We start from the raw sequence: 23731 nt of genomic DNA on the forward strand, positions 1-23731 counted from the left end.
ACTTGTTTGTTAATTTTTTTGTATATAATTATTATGATCTCGCATATCGCATCTGGAAATGGTGCTGTGCATCCGTATAGCAATTATCGTCTGAAAAGTGAAGTATCCATTATGTTTCGTTGTCGGCTATGTTCAACCCATTACACAGCAGTATGTTTCGAAAAGCACCTCTGCAATCAGAGTAGCCACTATGAAAAATACGGACAATTTCCATTACGAAGGGAAACCATCACGTGCTACTGCCAAATCGACACTTTTCACTGTCAGCAAAGATGAATGGGACACAAAGGAGGACACTGGTAAGTTCATGAAGAATGTATTATATGTATTGTGGTATTCCAAAAGGCACCTCTCGGACTGAAGTAACGTCAAACTGTGAAGAAGAAAAAAAAAACCTGTAGCCTTAGCCGTTATCGAATTACACTTGTCTGAAGGCATCAGTCAGTCAGACAGTCACTCAGTCAATAATAATTTAGAAAATTCCATGAAATAATTTTTTATTCTGTAAGAACTTGTTGAAAGCATTTCGGGTTGATCTGAAGGCTTGTTTGGGCTTACCTAACCAATACTACCTCATCGTCATCAGGGAAAATTGAGGCTGGTTTTTGGTTGATATTATTTTGTAGGCCACACCTACTCCTTTGTGGTCCTTACTATACAGTACTATCGTACTGTATGATTATACCTGGTGTATGTTGTGTCTATAGTGCTTCTACCTGAGCGGGGTCTTCCCTTAGGAGCCAAAGAGTAGTGCTGCACCACTCTACTTAGTTCAAAATTCCTTTGATGTGGAAAATATAATTAACAAAGTGGCTTTTATAGTGGTAGCAAATTGACATTTATACTGCTCTACTTTATTAAACCAGGCGCACGCCCACAGCCGGTTGTGGGCATGCGCCTGGTTTACTGAAATTGTTTTCGTAAAATTGTGTGTGTGTACCTATCTACCTATCTATGTTTGTCCGTACGCACCCACGTGAGCAAAATCATTTAATAACGGTAAAAGCAGCTTTTACGTAAGAAGTAAAAGTGAAATGAAGTCTGTATTAAACTTCTGCACAGGTGAACTTTGCTCTGAGGTGGTTTCTTTTCGGCGGACTGAAATACGGGTGTGGTGACTTTCCTCAGACTACCTTCCCCTTGAGGTTTTCAGGCATTTAGCAACTGAAAAACAACGGTGCAGGCCTCGTACACTGCCAGGAATAGCCTATCGTTTCGAGTTGAAAGGGGGCGTATCCCTTACGTACACGAACGAAAATGAAGAGCAGCTTTGAGGCTTTGTCGAGAGAATTTGTGGGAAAAAAAGACGTTAGTCACACTATAAAACAGTTTAGAAGATGATTTTGTGCGTAATATGTTGGTAAAAGCGGTTTGTTTAACAAACGCTTCCTTAGCAGTGCATAGCAACGTAATTGAACGAATTACGAATATTTCATGAATTACGAAATACGAGAATTAGCTAATAATATTATTGCACAACCCAAAACTACCCTATTGTAAAGTAGTAATACATAGTTGGTTAATTCATAGTAGCATATACTGTCTATAGTTAATTCCAGATGAGTTAGCTAGATGCACGGCGCCTGGTTTTTAGAAGTAGCACAACATCAACTTGTTTTTCTGGGGAAACCTCTCACCTTTGTACCTGTACCTGACTAGAGATAGTGGGAAATCACCAGCAGGATTCGTAATTTTATGCTGGAATGCTTTTTAACGAAAGAACCTTCAATTCATACATGTTGTATGTAATTTCTAGTAGTTTTGTTATGGGTTTTGTTGGTGTCACTTGTATGGCAGCATGTGTATACGTGTGAGAGTCTACTAATACACATGTACATACTGTACGTACAGTGTTGGGAGTAATGTGTTACGTAATATTATTACTTTTGTGGTAACTAAGTAATATAATGAAAATATAACTCAAGCTACTTTGCTTACAAATTTAACGCGTTACCTAAGTAATATAGTTACTGTAATGAGTCTGATATTACGTAATATTATTACTACAAGCATAGATAATGTATGCGTTCCTAATGGATTGGAAACGCCCGTTAAATTATTTTCCTATCCTAGTTACAGTGCGCCAATACATTGGGGAATTTGTTGAGTGGCTGTTTGGCTTTCTCTTGCTTGTTTGAAGGCCGGTTCGAAGGTGTGGACATTCCTTTTACATTGTTTATTGTGTTGCGTTGTGTACTGAACAAGAACACAGCGTGTCTGTGGGTACTGGGAGAAATATTGTTTGCGACAGGTGACAATGGCAGGTAAGCACCAGCTAATAATTCAACAGCAGTACTATTAGCCAACTTCTCGTCACAGCATTTACACAACCAAAGAAATATGTGATACATTGAAATAAATATTAAGCTACAGTACTGCTCAGCTTGAGCTAAACAATAGCACAAAGTAGTGCCTGTTTTCTGAAGTTTTATCGAAGCAGTGGAAATATACAGCGAAGCAGTGAATATCTAGCTAGCCTATTACACTCTACCTGATACAAGTGGTGTAAACAACAGCAAAGAAACAATGCTACACTTTCTGTTTCTTCAGGAAATTTGCACAACCGTTTTGAAACACCATATTTCACCTTTGAACCTGTATTTTCTTACGCTATTGTTTACTGCTCTCCAGCGTCCCTACCCAGTCCAGCCTCCAATTAGTGTAGGTGGTAACTAACCCAGCTGTAAACAACAAACAATAATTTGCTGGTTAAAGTACAGTGAAATCTTCCACCTGTCTAGGCCATAAAGTTTGCGCAAAACGAGGATAGCCCATGACTTCACTATGTAAATAATATGGGTGTTTCCAATCCATGTGACATACATTATCTATGCTACAGAAGTTACTAATCTTGTTAGTAATCCTCTGAGTAACGCCTAGCCACAACGAAGTAACGAAGCCTACTGAATGCCGGAAGCTTATTCACCAGCTTCTTACTTATAATCAAGATTTGCACATTGTCCAACAACGTAATCATGTCACGTGATAAAGTGGTAGACAGCTTAAGGGTGTGGACACAAAGTAATATAATGTGTAATATTATTATAGTTACTTTATTTTATGGGTAATATGTAACTGTAACTAAATAGTTCAGTTGCAAGTAATATGTAACTAGTTACTTTTACAAAGTAAATTGCCCAACACTGTGTACGTATAATCCAATCTTTATTTTTGTAGGAGATTCAAGACAGTTAGATGGCTGGGATGTGTGTTATTATGTGTGGTGTCAGCATATACACTTTTAATCTGCTGTATGGTAGCTGTAGTTGTGTAATTTAAAATGCACAGTGTAATTACAAATACATTATGTAATTTGAAATACACCTATATATTGTTACTATAGGGTAATGACCTCACCACATATGGAGACGTAGTGTGTCAGGTACGGTGTGTTGTATTCTAATAAATTAGTACATTTACTTTTATTACACGTACTTTGTATAAGCTGGAAAGTTTGGTGGGAGGAAACTTTGGTGATTTTGCCGCGATAGGATTTTGGCGGAAAAAATAGTTTGACAAATTTGTTGAGCTAATACAGATTTGTATTGGACAGGTGATCTGACGAATTTTAGTTTGACGAAACACTGTTCACTAGCCAAACTCGCCAAACTTTCCAGCTATATGGAATACTGTACACATACAAGTATAATGGCTGACAGTAGATGAGGTTGGTAGTCAGACATCTTGTGGTCTTGTCCACCCCCTTAACGGCTTAGTAAAAATATTCTAATCTGTCATGATAGTATGTGTCTCAGAACCTTCAGGCCTACAATATGTGGTTTTCCTAGCAACGTAAGTGCTATATTATCCGCACTTCTTGCTAATGTGACCAAAACAATTCTAAATATCAGTAATACCAAGAGTTCTTAATATAGAATTCTTGGTAATACCATATGTGACTGGGCCTACGAAAACAGGGCATGTGGGCACATGATTTTTGCCTACTTTTTCAAATTTCCTTGATTAATAACGTTTAATACCTATGTGCTATGGCAATGAAAGTTTTACCACTTAGTAAGCATTTAATTGGGTTTATAATGCAAGTTACAGAATGCAAATATTCTGTTCCAATACTGAGATATGGCCTGTAGTATGACAGGGTGTAGTTTGTGCCCACATGCCCTGTTTTCGCAGGCCTGGTCACATATTTGGTTACACTGACTATGTTATAATGCATAACCATTGTCTTCTGGTCTTAAAGGTAAGGTTATGCCTTGTAAGCTTTCATCTATCTTGTGTTATGGACACCTACAGTGTACACATATTGTTTGTTATGTCAACAATACTAAATGTTTAGTACCTGCTGTGATAGAAACCTTACTACTGTATTTGTAAACTAAATATAGTGTGCATATACTCCCTGTATCAGTGTTCAAATACACATCAAGTACTTCATCCCAAGCTTTAGAATATACTCCATTTAAGACTGCGACACAAATTTCTGTGAGTATATATCTTCCACAAAAACAAAATCTGCTGAAATTTTTGCCTGAAAATTTTTGAATACATGCCTGGGTCCATTAAAATACCGGAGTGCTAAAACTAGGCTGTAATTCTAATATACTAAAATATCACTTTTCAGCAGTGAAGTCTTAAATGTAGCAAGTTCAACATACACTACTAACTGTTTTGGTTACAAAGGTGAGGGAAACGTGATATTACATGAAGCCTGCAATACCCCTAATGGACGATAATGTGATAAATACCAATAATTATACAATTACTACAAACATGTATGTTATGTGTGTGGTGCTAGTGTAGGGGTAATTGTAGTTGAGAAATGTATTGTATTGTGGGAGGTTGTGTAGTAAGTGATTTAGTTTACAATATCCAAACCAATAACCATATGTGACTCCTCCATTTAAATGTTTGCCTGGCCAAACTGCTGACACAACCGGTAATACAAAGGAGTTGAATATGTGTATACTTCTTGTACTGGAGCAAGTCATGTTGTCATGTTTAAATACTTTTTTGATGAACAATTTCTGGTGTTTAAACTACTGTTATTACAACAAGTAACCTACACAAGTTACAGTATGTGTTATGGGGAAAACTTTACATGTCAAGTGAATACAAATAGTCTAGTACACTAATATTTCATTACTGGTTGATCCCTGCTTGTTTGATAAGCTTAACCCTTAAACCCGCATAATCCAGAAAACTGGATTTAAACTTAATAAATATGCATGCTTTGCACAAAGCGCTGTAACTTTTGAAGCGTCCATCCTATGACAATGCAATTTGTCATTGTACTTGGTGATGTGGCAAGGATTTAAATGATACCTAGGGTTTTACCCTAATGCTAAATGGCGAAGCCAAAACTAGCTGTGAAAACAATTTTTCGGTAAGGAAATACACACATCCTTTACATACCTTTATAAAATGGTTGATAACTCGATGGTAGTTGATCCTATTGCCTTGCAACAATTTCTATTCAATTTGTCATGATTTTTTTTATCAGGCCATATATGGCTCATGTGAGTAAACCCACAATTGAAATTAAACACGTGGCAAGAATTTAGAAACATGGAGATGCAACTCATTTAGAAACACGGAGATGCAACTCATTTAGAAACACGGAGATGCAACTCTTCGCTGTTCGTCGCTTCATAACAAGTAAGCTACTCTAGTTACAGTGTTCATTTAACCTTCTAGAAGTAGCCCAGTGAACACAGTTTTAATCTATGTGTATTTGTAGACCATAAGAATTGAGTTACCCCACCTAGTGTCGCCATGCGTGCCCATATTGTGTAAACACGCATTTCCAAAAAGTTCTCTGCGGGTTTAAGGGTTAAAACTTGGCTAGTTAGTGTGGGAGATGATGGATATGTGAAATGAAAATAGTACAAACACCTTTCAACTTCACTTTCACAGTTCCTACGGTAAACTACTCTAATGGGACAGTCACTGTTGAAGCTGTGTTATTGTCATAAAAACTACATTATTATTTGTACATATTTGATGTATTTAACATTTATTTCCAGTATTTAACATGTATTTGCAGTATTTAACATGTATTTCCAGTATTTAACATGTATTTCACATACAGTTAACATATTTCACTACAGGACACGTTTCGGTGGCAAGCCAGTCAATACTAGTATCGGGCTGACAACAGAGAGACACTTAATCCTCTTCCAGAGGTTACTGTTAATGACTAAGAAGAAGGAAGATCATTTTGTATACAAACAACACATTAATGTATGTAACTGTGTCTGTCCGTCTGTGTGTAGAACTGAACGATTTTGGCAGTCAATTGATTGTCATGATAGCTATTAACAATCGTGAACTTGATCATTCATGTTATCCATATCTGTGCTTAGTTAAAATATGGACAACAAAAGCAAACACAATAGCGTTGAAGTTCAGAAAACTGTAAAAGACTAGTAACTTGAATGTGGACAGCAAAGATAACAACTGTAATACTGACACATAACAATTTGTAGTGCTTGAAAAGCAGATATGTGATTTGACGTAATCGGAGTATTCATGTGTTGTATATGTGTAGTAATAACTGCTAGTATCTATCGTGATATTATCGTTATCATGATATGAAAGTTACTATCAAATCGTGATAGTGACAGTGATACTATCGCTCAGCTCTATCTGTGTATTATTATGGTACAGAAGTGTTCACGTACAGTCAGCTGGTTGTTATGAATATCACTAAGGTGTTAATCTGTTTATCTCTTGACCTTTGCTGACATTATTGTAGTGTCCCATATCTTTTGTACTGTTAGTGTTGAGTTGTACTGTGTCTATGGTGATGACATAATTAGGGAGTATTGTGTCTTCTGTGTACACCGTCTGTGTAGTGATGTGTTGTGGGTCGAGGGGTACCTTTGTTTTGTCATAAGTGTAATGATGTGTCGTATGATTGATAACTGGTTTAATTATAACAAATTGATGGACATTGATTATTGTACCTTGCTGACAGTTTCATAATGTAGTATTACTGTAGTTATCTGTTACATGTTGTCATGACGATTATTGGCAGAGTTTCAATTTGATGGATATGCCAATTAAATTGCTAGCCAAGTGGACCAATAATGGTCCCTGTATTATCCAAAATTGTTAGGCTCTAAGTGCATTCAGATAATCAAAAAGTTTGGATATACTCTAATAGAATTGACATGTCAGACAAATACTCTAATAGAACAGTCATATTTATTGTTCAGATAGCAGAAAGTTCAGCTAATTGATATACCACTCTGTGGTATTGCTTGCATTATATAGGTGTGTGTGTCTGTCTGTCTGTCTGTGTGGGTGGGTGGGTGTGTGGGTGAATGTGTGTTTGTTTGTGTGTGTGTGTTGTATTACCAGTGTATGTGGTACATATGTTATATTGTCTTGTAGATTGAAGATAAACTAGTGCTAGGGTTTCATTCCCAGATATTCGACATGCTGGACATCCACTACCAGGATGTTCACATTTCAGGTGAGCTCATTGTTATATGTGACCTGGTCTGACAAAATCGGTCTTATTGCCCAAATTTCACAAACGCATTTTTTAGCTCTATACTGTTTAATACAATGTACAGTACCTGTATACGAAGTTTGAGCATCTTCCTGTATTCCAATCTCTTGTTAACCACGAAAAACAAAATCACCCATTTCATGTAAACATTGAAAACATTAATTCTTACTAATTTCCGTTTACCATCGAATACTTCATGTCAACAAATCGAGACAAATCTTATGTTCTGTGTATTTGTTTATCACTAATAATTTATCACATTCGTACACGAGGAGATGGAGAAGTTGTTGTTTCATATCAGATGCACCATGGTCATTGTAATATGTCATGAAGAAATTGATCGGGAAAAAATATTTGTAACAAAATGCTTTTTTTTGCTTTCTGCATATGTGGTTAATTGGTGTGAAGTACTGTCATAAGATTTGTCAGTACCGTTTGATATCCACTTTGTGCTTGCGACCATTGCTTGTAAGTCTCTATATTAATTGTAGTTGTTGTTGTTAGCGCAAGTTGCCGATTATCAAACTACATATTATTGAACTTGACATTCTATAAGCAAGCTAGACAACAGATAAAGGCTAACTAAAAACTTATTCAGCTGTAGTAGCCAACAGTACAATATTTACAGTAGTAGTTTCTATTGGTAAGGCTCTAGTGGATATGCAGTGGTGCAAAGCAAACAAATTTACATTTAATTTAAGGTGGTGGTTACCTGACAATTTGCGGTTTAAAGGATATTTTTAAACTTAGTAATGAGCACATTAAACGGACTACACTAAAGTAAACAACACCACATTGTACTCTTCCTCTATCTACAAGCTGATTTTTATCATCACGTATTGAACGGTGATGTTATAAAATTGATTGTAAAAGCACGTAAAATACTATTGGCGTCAGTTTATTTCTATGCCAGGCTGAAACATGACTGTGGGGCTTAAAAAGTGTTTTGGCCATGTACTGCAAAAAGGGACCTAAAACCTGCTGGCGTGGACAGGCAGTACAAATGTCTTTGTGGCCCTGCTACAAATACCACTTGCCTAATACAAAGGTCTTTCTCACTAGTATACAAGATGCAGTAAGTTGTATCAAGACTCCATACTAATACTCTGGAATACCATACTAAAACCACAAGTGACATATGCCACCAAAGTGTGAAGTACCCGAAACCCTTCAAACAAAGATTCTAAACTACTTTACTTACTTTATTGAATGTCTTCTTTACAATATTCACAAAGCAGAGCTACGTAATTTCTTTTTATTACAAGGCCATAGACCTTAGCACACATATTTTTTTAATCAAACCAGCAAGCCTGGAGTTATGAGCAAAACAGTAGCACCTATAAGAACACATAGTTTTAGTGTATACCTGAATAACTCACGATGGTGTATTCAGCCTCCATACAATTTCTGTCACAGATTGTTATGTGGTAGTTGGGTATCCCATAGAAACCTCAAAGTGACAGGGTTAATTCCCAGTAAGTAATTCATTGGAATGTGTGAACTGTTCGAAAAAATTGGTCATTGAGTGGAGTACTGCTGTTCAATAATATGTACCAGTGTTTAAGAAGTGGGAAATGATAGGCTTTGTGATAGCTCATGGTGTGCTGATGTAAAGAGACCAAAGACTATTGCATAGTCTAAACTGGAAGTTTGTGTGCTGTTGTGTTGAGGGATTATAAGTGCTTGTTGAAATGTGATAAATGGTGACTTACTAAGGGAAGTAGAAAGTACAGAGGAAAGGCTTGGCTGTGAATATTGTTTGGTTTCATTTAATGTACAGATATATAGGTTAGGTTCATTATGTCATAGCAAACACCTTATATAGGCATAACCTTCCTTGTACACCCTCCTGTGTCGAGCTGATAAACCAGCGTAATACAATGAATGTATAGTTTTATCATAGTTTTAAATAGCTTGTGGATATACACTGTCCTGCTTATCAGCAGGACAAAATTCTCTTATTTTGTCATACAAATATTTTTGTTGTTCAGCTGAAAGCCCCATAGGGACTACCACATCAGGGAGGTCATGAGCTGATGGTGCCCAGGAAGTGTTTCTCAATAGATTAATCTTCCGTTCTGACCCTGATCCCACTGACTTCACAAACACAGCACCAGGTGAGCTGGAAACAAATCTGAAGTGGTGCATCTGAGTGATGCCCTTCAGTGCTGTTTTGATGGTTTTCTCATCAAAGTAATTGCTCCAATTATAGGTGTTCACAAGGGTGCTTCCATCAAGTGACCCAACCAGCTGTGGAACGTTGACCAAAGAGGAGTGACTAACACAGTTAGCAATATCATCCAGGTCTCCAATTGTGGTTCAACGAAAACTTTGCTTCGCAACAGTCATGTGCAAATTTTGTGTGCCCGACTGGTAAGAAAGAGATCTTCACTTCCTCGTACAATCCGGTAAGGATCCACCACATTAAATAGTACATCATGAATCTCTTTTATTTTGACCCGTACAGTTATCAGCATGGAGGTGTACTGAACTCTCCCCAAGTCCATGCAGTTCAAAAAAATTGTGTAACGTCATGGATGTACTTGAATTTGCTCCTTTCCCCACATTAAAAGCCTCACCAATCAAGTATGTTACCAGGTAAATGTGTATAATTTAGCTACCACATTATTACACCCGCACCTGTTGGGGTATTGCCTCGCAGCACACACCAAATATTCCATATTTGCGTGGAGTTAAAAAGTAAATTTTTGCCCAGGCTGGAATGGGTCACTGGATAGTGGACCTAATACAATAAAGTCTCACACACTTAGCTGTGTTACAACATATTTTAATGTACTTGTTGTGCCATGTCAAAACTGTAATGTACAGTTATCTGATGACTCTGAGGTGGTGAATAAGATGATGGCAGTGGGGGATTGAACAAATCTGCTGTGGTAAAAGCAGCCTTCAGCATTTCCCTGCTGGACTTGCAGACATTCCGGTAAAGGGACCTCTCCAGTGTAACTGTCTCCAAGTGATTCTTGGCATCATCAATTGTCTACATAAGGTGATCATTAAATAAAGTACACAACTACACTAATACAGCTATAGGGTAATAGAAGTTTAATGTGAATGCACACAATTGTAGTGTATGCAATGAAACCTCTGTAATCCGATATCTCTCTAATCCAGAATACTCTGCAATCTTACACATTTCGCTGTGTAGAATATATATAATCACTTAGCTAGCTCATTTTTATGAGTGTTATGTTACAGAGGCTTCACTGTAGTGTATAAATATACCTTCTGCTTTTGTCAATCAGAAGTATTTGCCATTTTCATAATAGCCATACTATTCTGTTGGCAGGTCCAGCTGAGATCCGTTCGTGGTTTCCCTATGACAATATGCAGCAGCTGTGTTTGCCAGTATCTACAGATTGTTCTGTAAGATACTGGCTGTATAATATTGGTCACTCTTCTGGTATGGCAACAGGCAACGTAGAGGTCCCATATTATCTACACACACTAGAAGGTATGCAGTGTGATTATTAATAAGTATGAATTAAATGTTTTAATGGAACAAGTTTTTTTCATATTGTGATGTCTACTGAATTTTTTTTCTATTCCTTGTTGATACCAAGAGGCTGATAAATTATAATTTTAAACCAAAATTACTGAAGAGTACTGGTATACTAATTTCTGTTCTACTATGGTTTGGTATCCTAATTATCACTGTACTGTCTACCGTATTTCTATATTTATAAACCGTAAAAAATATTTTGTCGAAACTAGCATCTGACGAAAATTTATTACGCGAAAATTTTTTATTAACTTAATATTTGAGAAGTTGAATGAATTCGGTTAACTGCTTTCTGGCCACCTGGATCGAGGTTGCTGCGGTCTTTTAAAAATAAAGGCCTCCCTCATCCTAGGAGAGAAGGGAGCTGTCCGGTCTATTTCGCCGCACATTGGTAATGATATCTGATTCCATGATAGACAACTACTACAGGACACATTAAATTGAGTATATATGCACAAATATGCAAGTTGATGAAATGAGCTTCTAGCTACAGTCATTTCACTCCAGTCCGTTACTTTACCTGTGACAGACAACTTCTGAATCTGGAGTGCAGCCTCCATGGAACGGAGATGCCACAATTCAGTTTTGCTGCTTGTCATTCTGCTTCTCCTGTATACAAAAAAGGCCGTATAGAATTAATAAGTTACGTAATTCATTGTTAAAAATTTTTTATCGCTTGAGGACACAGGTGAAAAAATTTTAACATGAAAATTTAACTCGTGAAAATTTCTCGCAGCTTATATTTATAGAAATACGGTAAGTGGAAGTTTGGAAATCTGGATAATATTTGGGCCATTTATTATAATTTTTTACCAATGATATTTGTTTGTACTTACCTTCTTAGTGTCAGATGATGGAATAACTGTGACGTCGTCTTGCTTGAACCCAGGGATGCAGCCAGGCAGGAGGATGACATTCAGTTTTTGACAAACTGAAGAATCCTACCCAAAGTAAGGGCATGCTTGGGGTGATTGCCAGTATTGCCATGTTCCTGTGGGGTTAAGCCATTGTCCAAAAACTGGTTTTTCATCACATGTATTTTGTACTCGTCAACCTCATGCAGGAAAGTGAAAGTGTTCCTGCATATGTGGTAGCCTTAGTGTATATATTCAATTGTTGTCCTTTGACGTTTTGCAGGTTTGTGACCACTTTGAACTACTACATCATCTTCGTCATCACACACAGTAGCAGCTACTCCTAACAGCAACATATTCAGCTTATCTCATGACAAGATAAAAGTCTGTGTTTGGGTGTCAATAAAGTAGTCCCTTGGAAACAATGTACTACAAGGATTCCCATCTGCCAAGGTACATATCATCTAACAATTTGTCACACTTGGACACTTCTGATGCTAGCTCACGTTCCCATTTCTTTTGTCTAGCAATGAAGGCTTTGGAGGTGGCTGTTGGTGTGGATGAGGTAGCAGCAGGTATCAGTGTTGTGTGAGCAATGTCAGGTGAAGCAGTGCTAGATGAGGGCAACGATGACTCCATGTTGTCAAAGGGATCTGGCAATACCGGTAATTCAAACATAGCTGTAAATTTAGTTGTTATCAATGTACTCCTGTAATTACATAGATTTTACCTTCATCTGGCCGGAAAGTCATCACAAGGCTCATCTAAGAGAGAATGGAAAAAAAAATTATGTATTTTTTTTTTTTAATTCACTGTATGCATGTATCACTGACTTGATCATAGCATTCTGTTAATTCTTGCTGCCCTGAAATAAGTTCATGTTGTAACATTGTATTTAAAGTATTGCTTTTTTACCTTCCTTCCTGTGGTCGCATTCATCACATTCGTCATCGATAGGGCCTTCAATAAAGTGGTCAGTAATAAGCGCCTCCATGGCACTTCCGTTACAACCGTCAGAATAATAAGTCGCTCCTTCATCTGTAAGGAAGTTAAGAGCAGAACGAACTTTCTTGGCACTGGATATAGCGCGCGTTTAGAAGAAAGCCTGCAGCTGTTATAAATGGGATGATTTGTCCAGCTCCGTGTATGAAGTTACAGGGGTGTAAGGAAGGCGTCATATCTCACCTTTCGAGTATCGAATAATGCTGAAACTTCACAAGACGATGTGGAAAGGGTATGTTAATATGTTATTCTCAATTTACCCTATAAAACTTTGTTTTGCCCGTACTGAAAATTCTCTGCTTTCGGCGATAAAACCGATTTTGTCAGACCGGGTCACATAATAGCTAGTGTGTCTATGAAGTGTGTGTAGTGGTGACCTTTACTGCTAACAGAATGTTGTAGTGTTTATACCAAGGGCCCGGCAATTGGTTTATACACTGTATGGGTACAATACAAACTCTTTTATTGGTAGGGATGTGCCGATTTTACCAGCAAATGTTTTGGTAATACCGGCAATTTCAGTTCCGTTTGAAAATTATACTGTTTGCGTGATGACGTCAACCGGTTCAAAACAACGTGATTACATCATCACGCAAAATGCCTGTTTTCAAATGGAACTGAAATCCCCGATAGAGGGATTGCACGCGTGATGCGTTATGACGTATTTTCATAAAATGCATAACAACCGTTGCTTGTCAGACATTTGTGAGGGTAGGTGAGTGCAGGCTACAGCCAGTCTCAATGGTTCAGTGTAGAATGGAACACATTTGTGAGGGTAGGTGAGTGCAGGCTACAGCCAGTCTCAATCGTTCAGTGTAGAATGGAACACATTTGTGAGGGTAGATGAGTGCAGGCTACAGCCAGTCTCAATCGTTCAGTGTAGAATGGAACACGTTTGCTAGGTTAGTCACTTGTATAAACTAGGATAGCCGTCGTCAAAATTGTACAAAGTGTTAGTGTTCACGACTAATCGGCGAAAGTTGATATTACGCTTGTCCAACTTACTGCTAGCTAGTATTTAATATTTGTTTTAAACCTTATCCTAGCTTTTGACAGAGATTCTCTTATTTGGTAAAGCGTGGTGACAAAATAAGTACATTCACCCCATTGCATGCCATTGAAAAGTAAACCTCACAAATGTCAGACTAGCAACGGTTGTTAATCATTTTTATAATTCACACCACAATACTTTTCGCGTGCAAACCCTCTATAGCAAAGAGCAAAATGTTGGAAAAATTGGGAAAATGGGCACCAAGGAATGACAACCTAGCACATTTTGTATGAAAAAATTTGAGATACTCTAATAGAACAGTCACACATAGTATTAGGACAACATATGCTCATAGGAAACGATGACTAAAGATTGAGATACTCTAATAGTGAAATATTCTAATAGAACAGTCACACATGCTTGTAAGCTTTAGATACTGCAATTAATTTTTACTGGTGCTCAGTGAAATAGAAAAATTTTGAGTAAAATAAGAAATAAACATTTGCTGGAAAGAATAATAGGTGGGAAAAAAGCAAAATAGGCTCATCCCTATTTATTGGTTGTGTGTTGTATACACCATAGTGGAACTGTTTACAGTGCTCACATGTTACCATCCAACATGTTGTATACACCATAGTGGAACTGTTTACAGTGTTCACATGTTACCATCCAACATGTTGTATACACCATAGTGGAACTGTTTACAGTGCTCACATGTTACCATCCAACATGTTGTATACACCATAGTGGAACTGTTTACAGTGTTCACATGTTACCATCCAACATGTTGTATACACCATAGTGGAACTGTTTACAGTGTTCACATGTTACCATCCAACTGGCTCACTCAAAGATGAATAGTGATTAGTGTTGATTAGGCTCCAGCCTATTATGCCCAAAATTTTACCTATTATGCTTTTGAGCATTGCTCAAAAATTAAGTCTATTATGCTCAAAATTATGCTTTCAAAATCAAGATTATGCTCTAGAACTGACTGTTTTATTAGAGTATATCAGCCTTTCCTGACTGCTCTATTAGAGTATCTCAATCTTATTTCTGCAAAGCCATGTGAATAACCAACAAAGAAACAGTTTAATAAGTTATATTACGTGTTTGTAAATATGAAAGAGAGAATGAGAATAAACGTCTTAATGATTAAGACAAAATATACATTACAACTGAGCATACAGGGGCCTAGGCAAGACTTACATTAACTAAAAGTAAATTAAATTACAATACACCAAAAAAACAAAACAAATCTATATCTACATATATGTAATACTTAAAGTTTACCTAAGGTGGTCTAAAGGATCCCAGCCCGGGGAGGCTCTAGAATTAAAAATTCTGTAAGAACAGGACACAGCAATGCAAGCTGCCTGCTCAAACAAGGCAATTAGAGATGAAAGAGCTGAAGCAGCTTCTTCCGTAGATATCGCGTCGCTGTTGAGAGCCTCCCGGAGCAGGAAGATCATTGAAAACATACACTAATATGCTTTCTTTCAGGCGCATACGCGCACATTTTAATTAAATTTTGAAATATCGTCCCTATTATGCTGGCATTATGCTTGATGCTTTGGTCACCTATTATGCTTTAAATTATGCCGGCATAATCGGCCGGTGCCTAGAGTTGATATGGACATTCCTTATAGGGTAAGTGTTGTATTAGTGTTGCTGATGATCAGTGTAATCATTGATATTAGCTAATTTTGCAAATAGTAATATCAGTAATGAAACGCTTGATTAACTGAAACCCACAATCAATCATTAAATACTGTAGCAAACATGTGACAGTACAGAAAGTGGTGAACACAGTGGTAAAACATAACTATTTATTAATTATACAAAAAGTATAGTTGTGAGGCTATAACAGGCTGTGTTGGCATCTAATGAAGAAGTTTTAAAGATTTTGCAAGAGTGATATAGAACCGAAGTGTGCTGCCATCCTACTAGCTTTGTTCCACAGCTTTGGAATTAGATTAAAGCTTGAAAGACAAAGAGTTACGCTAGACAGCAGCTGTACATAGGAGAACAGAAACATGACAGTACAATACCACCTAGCCAAGTTGTAACCAAGGAAATATGCAGCGTTTAAACTAGAGGTGTGGCTTACAAGCCATACTATTCAATTCAAATGACCAAAGGGGTTCTAATAAGCCATGTACCATTGATACCAGAAGGTGTGAAATGTACCTTGATGTAGAAGTGATACTGAAATGGCATAACATGACAAGTTTCTTCTGTGGGAAAGGCCAGTCAGTGACTTCCACCAAAGCAACTTGTATCGCTCAATCTTTGAGAAGTTTCATATTCTACTAAACCTACACTGTGATAGTCTACACAGTAAAGAGAAATGTTAGTCTTTTCATGCTCTTCAAAGTGGTACCAAGCAAAAATTTACCTCGTATCTTACCAGTGACGTCATTTGTACAGGTAGTATACTGGGCACATGACACCATTTACAATCCCTATGAAGAGTTTACAATGTATTATATCTATGGTGACATGGGTCAAAGGATGTCTGACATGTGACTGTTCCATTAGAACATGTGATTATAGTGTGACTGTTGTATTAGAACATGTGATTATCATGTGACTGTTCATTCATATCAGGTCATGTTGAAGTGTTCTGATGATCTACTACCACAAGTTTAACCAGATCAAGATCACTACACATGTGATGACAACATAACTTGGTGATATTGACCACACACAAACAGCTATTAAAACTTGACTTTGTTTTACATAGATTAAACGTGTGTGAGATAGAATCTAAGTCATAAATAACAAATAGGAATTACAAACTAGTGATATACACAATGTATTGCTGAAGGGAATTAGTCGACCATCATGAGAGATAGTCAAAACAGTTAGTGACCTCTTTAAGGTACTTGGAGAAATGTTGTTTCTTCATCACAAGTGATAACACTCTTCTCCAGGAAGAATCCAACTTCTTTCCTACAATAGAGAGGTGACTGAAATAACAACAGAAACTAAGTACACTTAACCCTTAAACCCACAGGAGAACTTTTCGGAAATGCATGTTTACACAATATGGGCACGCATGGTGACACTAGGTGGGGTAACTTAATTCTTACAGCCTACAAATACACATAGATCAAAAGTGCATTCACTGGGCTACTTGGAGAAGGTTAAATGAACACTGTAACTACAGTGGCTTACTTGTTATGAAGCGATTAATAGCGACAAGTCGCATCTCTGTTTCAAAATTCTTGCCACATGTTTAATTTCGAATGTGGGTTTACTCATGTGAGTCATATATGGCCTGATGGAGAATTTCACGACGAATCAAATGGAAGTTGTTGCAAGGTGATAGGAGTAACTACATTGAGTTACATGTATCAACCATTTTATAAACGGTTTGCATGTTTCCTTACCGAAAAGTTATTTTCACGGCTAGTTTTGGCCTCACCATTTAGCATTACTAGGTATCATTTTAATCCTTGCTACATCACAAGTAGAATGATGTAAATTGCATAGCCACAGGATGGACACTTCGAAAGTTACAGTGCTTTGTGCAAGGTATGCATATTAAGTTTAAATCCAGTTTTCTGGATTATGCAGGTTTAAGGGTTAACTGGCTACAAAATGGATTTGGTGGAGACAAACAATTTCCTATTTGTGCCATGGATGTAATTCAGTGACATATAAAATTACAAAATAATATCAAATATTAACACTTTTAGTTACAACACTACATACATGTGTAAATTGGGTTGAAATTTTCTGCCCTACGGGATACCCCTTGAGGTTATACTTCACATGATGGGTACTGTACAACGATGTCATGTCTATCTACTTCATCATAATTATACCCCTAGTTTACCCTGATATTAATGGTCATATTCACCCCTAGGGGATACCCCCTGGGCTTACAGACTTCACCTGTTTGAGCAATGCCACCATACAGTATATACCTCCAGGGAATACAGTATACCAATAGCTAATTCATCATCTGGTAAGCCATACCTATTAGATCAGTTGTTGCTACAAGAAAAATGGGTTGGTCAGAAAAACAAAACATGTATTACTGCACTGTGTGCAGGTATGATACAAGCCACACAAGTGTCGAGGTGTAAACATAACGGTAGATACATTGATAACACATTACAGTTTAATGATTTCTTTTGTTGGGATGTAAAAATGCAATTAAATAACAGCTGGGATTTACATCTACTGTAAGAGAGCCTCAAATTTTACCTTATGAAATCAAAACTGGAGCAACTGACAGTTCTATTAGAGTATTTAAACTATTAGAAATTCCACGTGTGAGTGACTTGTATTTAACTTTAATCAGAGTATTAGTTTTTTACTGAAATTTGATTGGCTGAAACATATTCTTTAAATCCAGTAGTGCCACACCTATGTGTTCAATAGAGATGACAGTCTGAGGTGATACAAGACACAGTAATTACATGCCTGTAACATTGCATGGCAACATATGGGCTTTTATAAATGACTAATAACAGCTGTATTCAGTTAGAGAGAGGGAGGTATAATGGGCTTGTTTGTACTAATCAAAGCTACATTTCTTGTTTACAAGCAGCTGTCACAGCACAATGAATTGTAGTCTATTAATTGTTAGTTGTACTTGAAATATAACATTGGTAACCCATGGGAATTTAACCCTTAAACCTGCATAATCCAGAAAACTGGATTTGATAAAACAGACAAAAACCGCACAATTCTTTTGCCATTTTACATACATGGTTTTAAACAGCATATCTCGTGAAGCGTCTATCCAATCTCTTAGAGAGATTTTAGTACTTGGGAAGGCTTACCCTTTGTAACAGTATACAAACTTTTAACAAACAAGGAGCTCATGCACTACGAAACATTGGATCATTTTATTTCCTTTCATGTCCATATTGTTAGTGTTCTTATCGGCCATTTTGTCAATCATATGATAGCTGTATACAGTATGAAACACCATCATGATGCGAGCAAGATGACATTAAGAAAATGTTTATACAATGAAATATGGCCGAGTTATGGTCCTTTGTGTATCGATATGCAAAGGAAGAAAATTGAAGAGATAGTTCTTTTGCACTTACAAAGCACAGACTGAAGTTCTGGGATGGAAGGATGCGAAGAAGGATAGAACCATTTAAACCAAACTTTACCAGTGGGTAACATGGTGTTTGTAGCTTTTAGACATCTTTTACAGTTTCTTGTATTTTATGAGTTTGTTTAAAAAGCATGTCATGCATTTAATCCAGTTTTCTGGATTATGGGTTGTCAGTGCTTGCATTTTTTAAAACGACTGCGAGTTTAAGATATCGATAGCAACAGCCATGTTGAATTAGAGGGAGGTGTAAAGGGTTCATTTCTGATACATTTGTGACCAGATCTGTGAAAACCAGACAATGGCGCAATTCTAAATGTTCAGTATAAGCCATTGATTGGAATTGGTAAAATATTCGTGTAATTAAAAAAAAACCATAAAATCTTTTAAACGGTCTGTTGTTTGTGAAGAAAGGACTTGATATCATCTTATTTGCCTACTCAAGAAAAATCTTTGTTTCGTTGCAGAAAACATGAGTCATGGGCGTTTGTTTACATCAAGTTGAAACAGTCATGTGCGATCGATCTTTCTTCACTTATTTCGTCACTGTATGTAGTGAAGAAAAGTAAATGAAGGAAAAACTTACCCAGTAATGGACTCTCCTGTTCAGTAATAGACTCCCCTGTTCATGCTGAACATGATGACACAAGTTGCAACTCTGTAGTTCATTGTGTTGTAAGTTACAGTGTTCATATATTTTGGTAGTGTCTGTATTATTTATTTCCCAATACTTGTTCAAACCTATCTTTCCATTGTTGCTACACTGTACGAATGTAACTCCAAAAATTGTTGACATACAAGACTGAAACTTGGCCAGAACATACACTTGGCTAAGTGGATTATAAATATTCGCTAATAAAATTTTTTTTAAATGCACTATTATGCTGGGTTTTCACAGATCTGGTCACATTTCTCGTCTATGGGCAGCTGTCAATACTGTATCAACTTATGTTTCAGCACAATATCAACTCACGTTTGCTCATGATACAGAAATGAAAATTCTTACTCTCGCAAATCCATTCATTTGTATATTAGATATTTCAATCAGTGTCTTCTTTCACTGGATTAAAACACATAAAATTATTTGTGACCGGATCTGCGAAAACCCGACATAATGGCGCAAGCCTAAATTTTCAGTATAAGGCATTGATTTGCAATGGGTAAAATTGAAAAAAAATCATTAATTTTTAAAATGCTTTGTTCTTTGTGAACGAAGGGTCTTATGATAAAAACCTGGATAACAACATATTCGCCTACTCAAGAGGAGTTCAAAAATCTTTGTTTCGTTGCAGTAGACTAAAGGATACGTAAGTAATGAGCGTTTGTTTACGTCACACCGAAACGATCGTACGCTATTGATTTTTCTTCACTGATTTCGTCTCTGTATGCAGTGAAGAATGGTAATAGAAGAAAAACGCTTACCCAGTAATGGACTCCCCTATTCATGGCAAACACAATGGTGCAAGTTGCAACTCTGTACTGCATTGTATTTGTACGTTACAGTTGTTTTTGTAAGTGCATGTAATTTATTTTCCCAATACTTGCTGTACAAATCGATCTTTCTGTTGTTGCTACTTTGTAGGGCTGTAACTCCATGAGTTATTCCCATACGAGGCTGAAACGTGACAAGAGCATACACTTGGCTAAGTAGATTATGGATATTCAATAATAAAGAATTTGAAAAATGCACCATTATGTCGGGTTTTTGCAGATCCGGTCACATTTATGCACTGTAGCATGCATTCTTTACCCAATGCATTTCAATGGCAAATAATTTTCATTCAGCGGGTCACATATCAAACTAGTGCTGAAATGAATAGCAATTTTTACTATTCGAATAGTTGTGAACAAAATGACCAAATACAGCTGTATTGGATTATTCTTTAAGCTTATACTTCTATTGAATAAGTACTGAAACCTTTTGTTAGGGAGCAAGGTAAAGCCTAAGAGCTATTTCTATCTTTTCTAAAATAGAATTTCTATAGCATAGATACATCACGTCATTCACAAGTTTCAATACAGTCTACAAACTGCTAATGATTATGTGAATAGTGTGGTAATGAATCGAATAGTGTCATACCAACTTAATAGTCAAATAACCGAATAATCGTTTCAGCACTATATCAAACAATACTTTATGCGTAGAATGAAATTTCTTTACAACAGATTACTGGTGTAGGTTGACCTTTACCACTAGGAAATTTGTACTGTTAGAGGTCAACATGGATCATGGAATACAGAGAGGTTTTATACACACTGTCCATTATGTGGATTAGTGTTCTAGCAACACATTCACTCTGTTGTGTTATGTTTTAATAAAACTTACTTCTTTGACTGCACACAGCCTTTAACATCTGGTCAGTTGTCGACGTAATAAACACTTTGCTTTTCAGTGATGACAAGATAGTTTCCTGGTAATGGGAACACCATCATAACACCATTGCACACCTGTAGCAATGAAATAATTATACAAACAAGTAATGTTTTATGTGGTTCAATTATTAACCATATTAGTACTTGTTATTGTGGCCATCCAGAACTGGAGGGATAACCAGTGACCAGAGGAGGGTGGAAGCGGTTTAAGTGCCGTTAAAATGAATTATGCAAAATGCTCGTTTTCTGTGATTAACTAAATCGTGCAAATGGTGTAACGAAGTACGGCATCTTATCTTGTTGAAGAATTATACATACCTGGTTAGTGCAAGCGTACTACACGCGAAAGCGTTTCATCAGTTTTGCATTGAAAACTAAGTAATTTTACAAAACAAAATACATCATTGTAATGCTTACACTAAGTACAATCTAAATATCTAATGATCTCCAGTGATCACATTGTTCACTAGTTTTGTATTACGACTATTGGGGCTCACGTGAAATTCTACACAGAGGTATGCAATTAATGTAATATTTTTGAGCAGCGCTTCCACTCTCCTCTGACCAGTGACTTTACTGGACTCATCATAGAAGAAGACACTCACCTCTACAACATGAGGTAGAAGGGCAAGAACAAACTTAGTGGGGCTTCTAACAGACCAGGAAAGTTACCAGTCACTTATCCAATAATGTATGACCACAACCACAGACACATATACACCATTAGGAATAAATTTGAGAGGATACCTCTGTTTAAAACTTAATGGTACAGAAATGAAACAGATCATCTTACCCCATACATACACACATACGCACATGCATCTGATTTACTGTACATGTGTAGATATAATAAATTACTTCATACACTAACATTACATTACATTAATCCCGTACATTTTCTTTACTGATAGTAGCTCAACATATTCTCCATCAGTATCTCCTTTTCCAATCATGTTGGACATGTCTCCGCTTAATAAGGTAACCTTTCTTCACTACTCCATTGACATAGTCTAGTATTACCTCACCTGTGGTAATGATAAAGGCTCACAATATCACACATAGACCAAACAGTCAATATTGTGAAGTGTGTAACAAAACCTGAGCAGTTACACTACAGCCATGCAATTTCAGCTCATATTCAACATTTTAAATAGTTTGTAATCAAGTTAGAGAAAGGGAAAATATTCCTACTCTCATATAAGGGCGCATCGTGAAGTTATGATGTAACGATAAGATGTTGTGGTTTGTGACGTACGAGCAGCCGTAAAAGTGCAAGAATCGTTAGCACCATTTCACACTCGCGACGCTCAGGATAGCTGTATTTGCGAATGGCTTAGCAAAAAACGTCTACGAAGTGGTCTTAACCCATGAAGGAACGATTGTAGTTCAGTGAGAAACGCTTAGAGCTGGAGTTAATTTGGTTGCTAGCGACGTTGTTAGGCACACGTTCAATCAATACCATGTTCAACTAATGACATCATTAATTATACAAAGAAAAACAGGTGAACTCAGAAGTGTTACGTCATAACTTCATGATACACCCTTCTACAGGGGTATATGAGAGTAGGATACTCTCCTTAGTATATATATTAGGAACTCTTGGTTACAGGTAGTAAAAATCAAACTAATTTTTACAAGATCAATTTTTGTAGAATGAGATTCTACACACACTATAACTACAATCACACACAGAGTAGTTTACATTCCCACAACATACACAAAACCACTGGTCTATAATGATCTCATGTTAACATTACTGTGGTAAAGTTGTCAACACTTTGGTGGTAAATTCCCAACTATATCATGTGATGTAACCACTGGACAAATTGACCTTTAACACATTACTGAAGTGTCACTAAATCACTCACTGAATTGTGTTATCAACACAAGTTTATAAAATGAGCTACACAAGGACACAGTTATTAAACTACAAGAAAACCTGTAACTTGAAAGTTAACACCGAAGCTTTGAATGTTCGAACATTTTAATAGCGAATATTCGAAAGTAAATTTCAATATTTGTCCCAGCCCCCTATTTCAGAGTATTTGTATTTAAATACTTTTCAAAGTATTTGATTCCAAGCCTAACACAGACGCACCACACACACAACACACAGAGAGTACATTGTATTATTATGAACATACAGACTTTAATTCCATACTCTCCCTTGACCGATAGTACTGTAGATCAATTGATTCTCCTCCAGTATGAAGTGCTCCTTTTCCAAATATGTCTTTCATTGCACATGATATTCATGTTAAAAGGTTAAAACATCAAGTTGACATTATTGTGGTAAAGTTGTCAAAACTTTGGTGGTAAATTCCCCAACTATATCATGTGATGTAACCAATGGACAAATTGACCTTTAACATGTTACTGAAGTGTCAACCATGACATTATTTTGCTGCTAGCTACCATCATTCCAATAGGA

The 23731-nt window shown here is 36.8% G+C and overlaps 1 protein-coding gene and 2 long non-coding RNA genes across 17 annotated transcripts in view; 1 reads left to right on the forward strand and 2 right to left on the reverse strand.

Annotated features, from left to right (window-relative positions):
* The window catches only part of LOC136246390 (pleckstrin homology domain-containing family G member 1-like), a 32930-nt gene extending 16318 nt beyond the window's left edge, over positions 1 to 16612 (forward strand). Inside the window, exons 10-22 of one of the 5 annotated variants that reach the window (XM_066037777.1) lie at positions 3178 to 3206; positions 3344 to 3382; positions 6069 to 6201; positions 7357 to 7438; positions 9469 to 9594; positions 9690 to 9885; positions 9945 to 10075; positions 10307 to 10484; positions 10785 to 10949; positions 11842 to 11947; positions 12135 to 12304; positions 12379 to 12516; positions 12575 to 12770. In XM_066037777.1, the coding sequence (XP_065893849.1) occupies positions 3178 to 3195 (18 nt within the window). In that variant the 3' untranslated portion in view covers positions 3196 to 3206; positions 3344 to 3382; positions 6069 to 6201; ... (8 more) ...; positions 12379 to 12516; positions 12575 to 12770. Of the gene's footprint in view, positions 1 to 3177; positions 3207 to 3343; positions 3383 to 6068; positions 6202 to 7356; positions 7439 to 9468; positions 9595 to 9689; positions 9886 to 9944; positions 10485 to 10784; positions 10950 to 11841; positions 11948 to 12134; positions 12305 to 12378; positions 12517 to 12574; positions 12771 to 16454 lie in introns of those variants that run through there. The other 4 variants (XM_066037778.1, XM_066037776.1, XM_066037779.1 and 1 more) reach the window with 4 other exon arrangements.
* LOC136246392 (uncharacterized) lies at positions 9071 to 12954 on the reverse strand. Of its 2 annotated transcripts, XR_010696380.1 has the most exons (4): positions 12767 to 12954; positions 11834 to 12716; positions 11518 to 11606; positions 9071 to 10475 (listed from the first exon to the last, which is right to left on the reverse strand). It is a non-coding gene; the product is annotated as an uncharacterized lncRNA (long non-coding RNA). The 2 variants fall into 2 exon arrangements; XR_010696379.1 differs by having other exon boundaries at positions 11834 to 12954.
* On the reverse strand, positions 16502 to 23432 carry LOC136246391 (uncharacterized). Of its 10 annotated transcripts, none has more exons than XR_010696374.1 (5): positions 22195 to 23432; positions 21254 to 21375; positions 19901 to 19987; positions 17240 to 18224; positions 16502 to 17184 (listed from the first exon to the last, which is right to left on the reverse strand). It is a non-coding gene; the product is annotated as an uncharacterized lncRNA (long non-coding RNA). The 10 variants fall into 10 exon arrangements; XR_010696371.1 differs by having other exon boundaries at positions 16502 to 16799; positions 17025 to 18224; XR_010696376.1 differs by having other exon boundaries at positions 17240 to 17308; positions 22195 to 23416.
* Between the last annotated feature and the right edge of the window lie 299 nt (positions 23433 to 23731).

This window comes from Dysidea avara, chromosome 2, assembly GCF_963678975.1.
Source record: "Dysidea avara chromosome 2, odDysAvar1.4, whole genome shotgun sequence".
NCBI lineage: Eukaryota > Metazoa > Porifera > Demospongiae > Dictyoceratida > Dysideidae > Dysidea > Dysidea avara.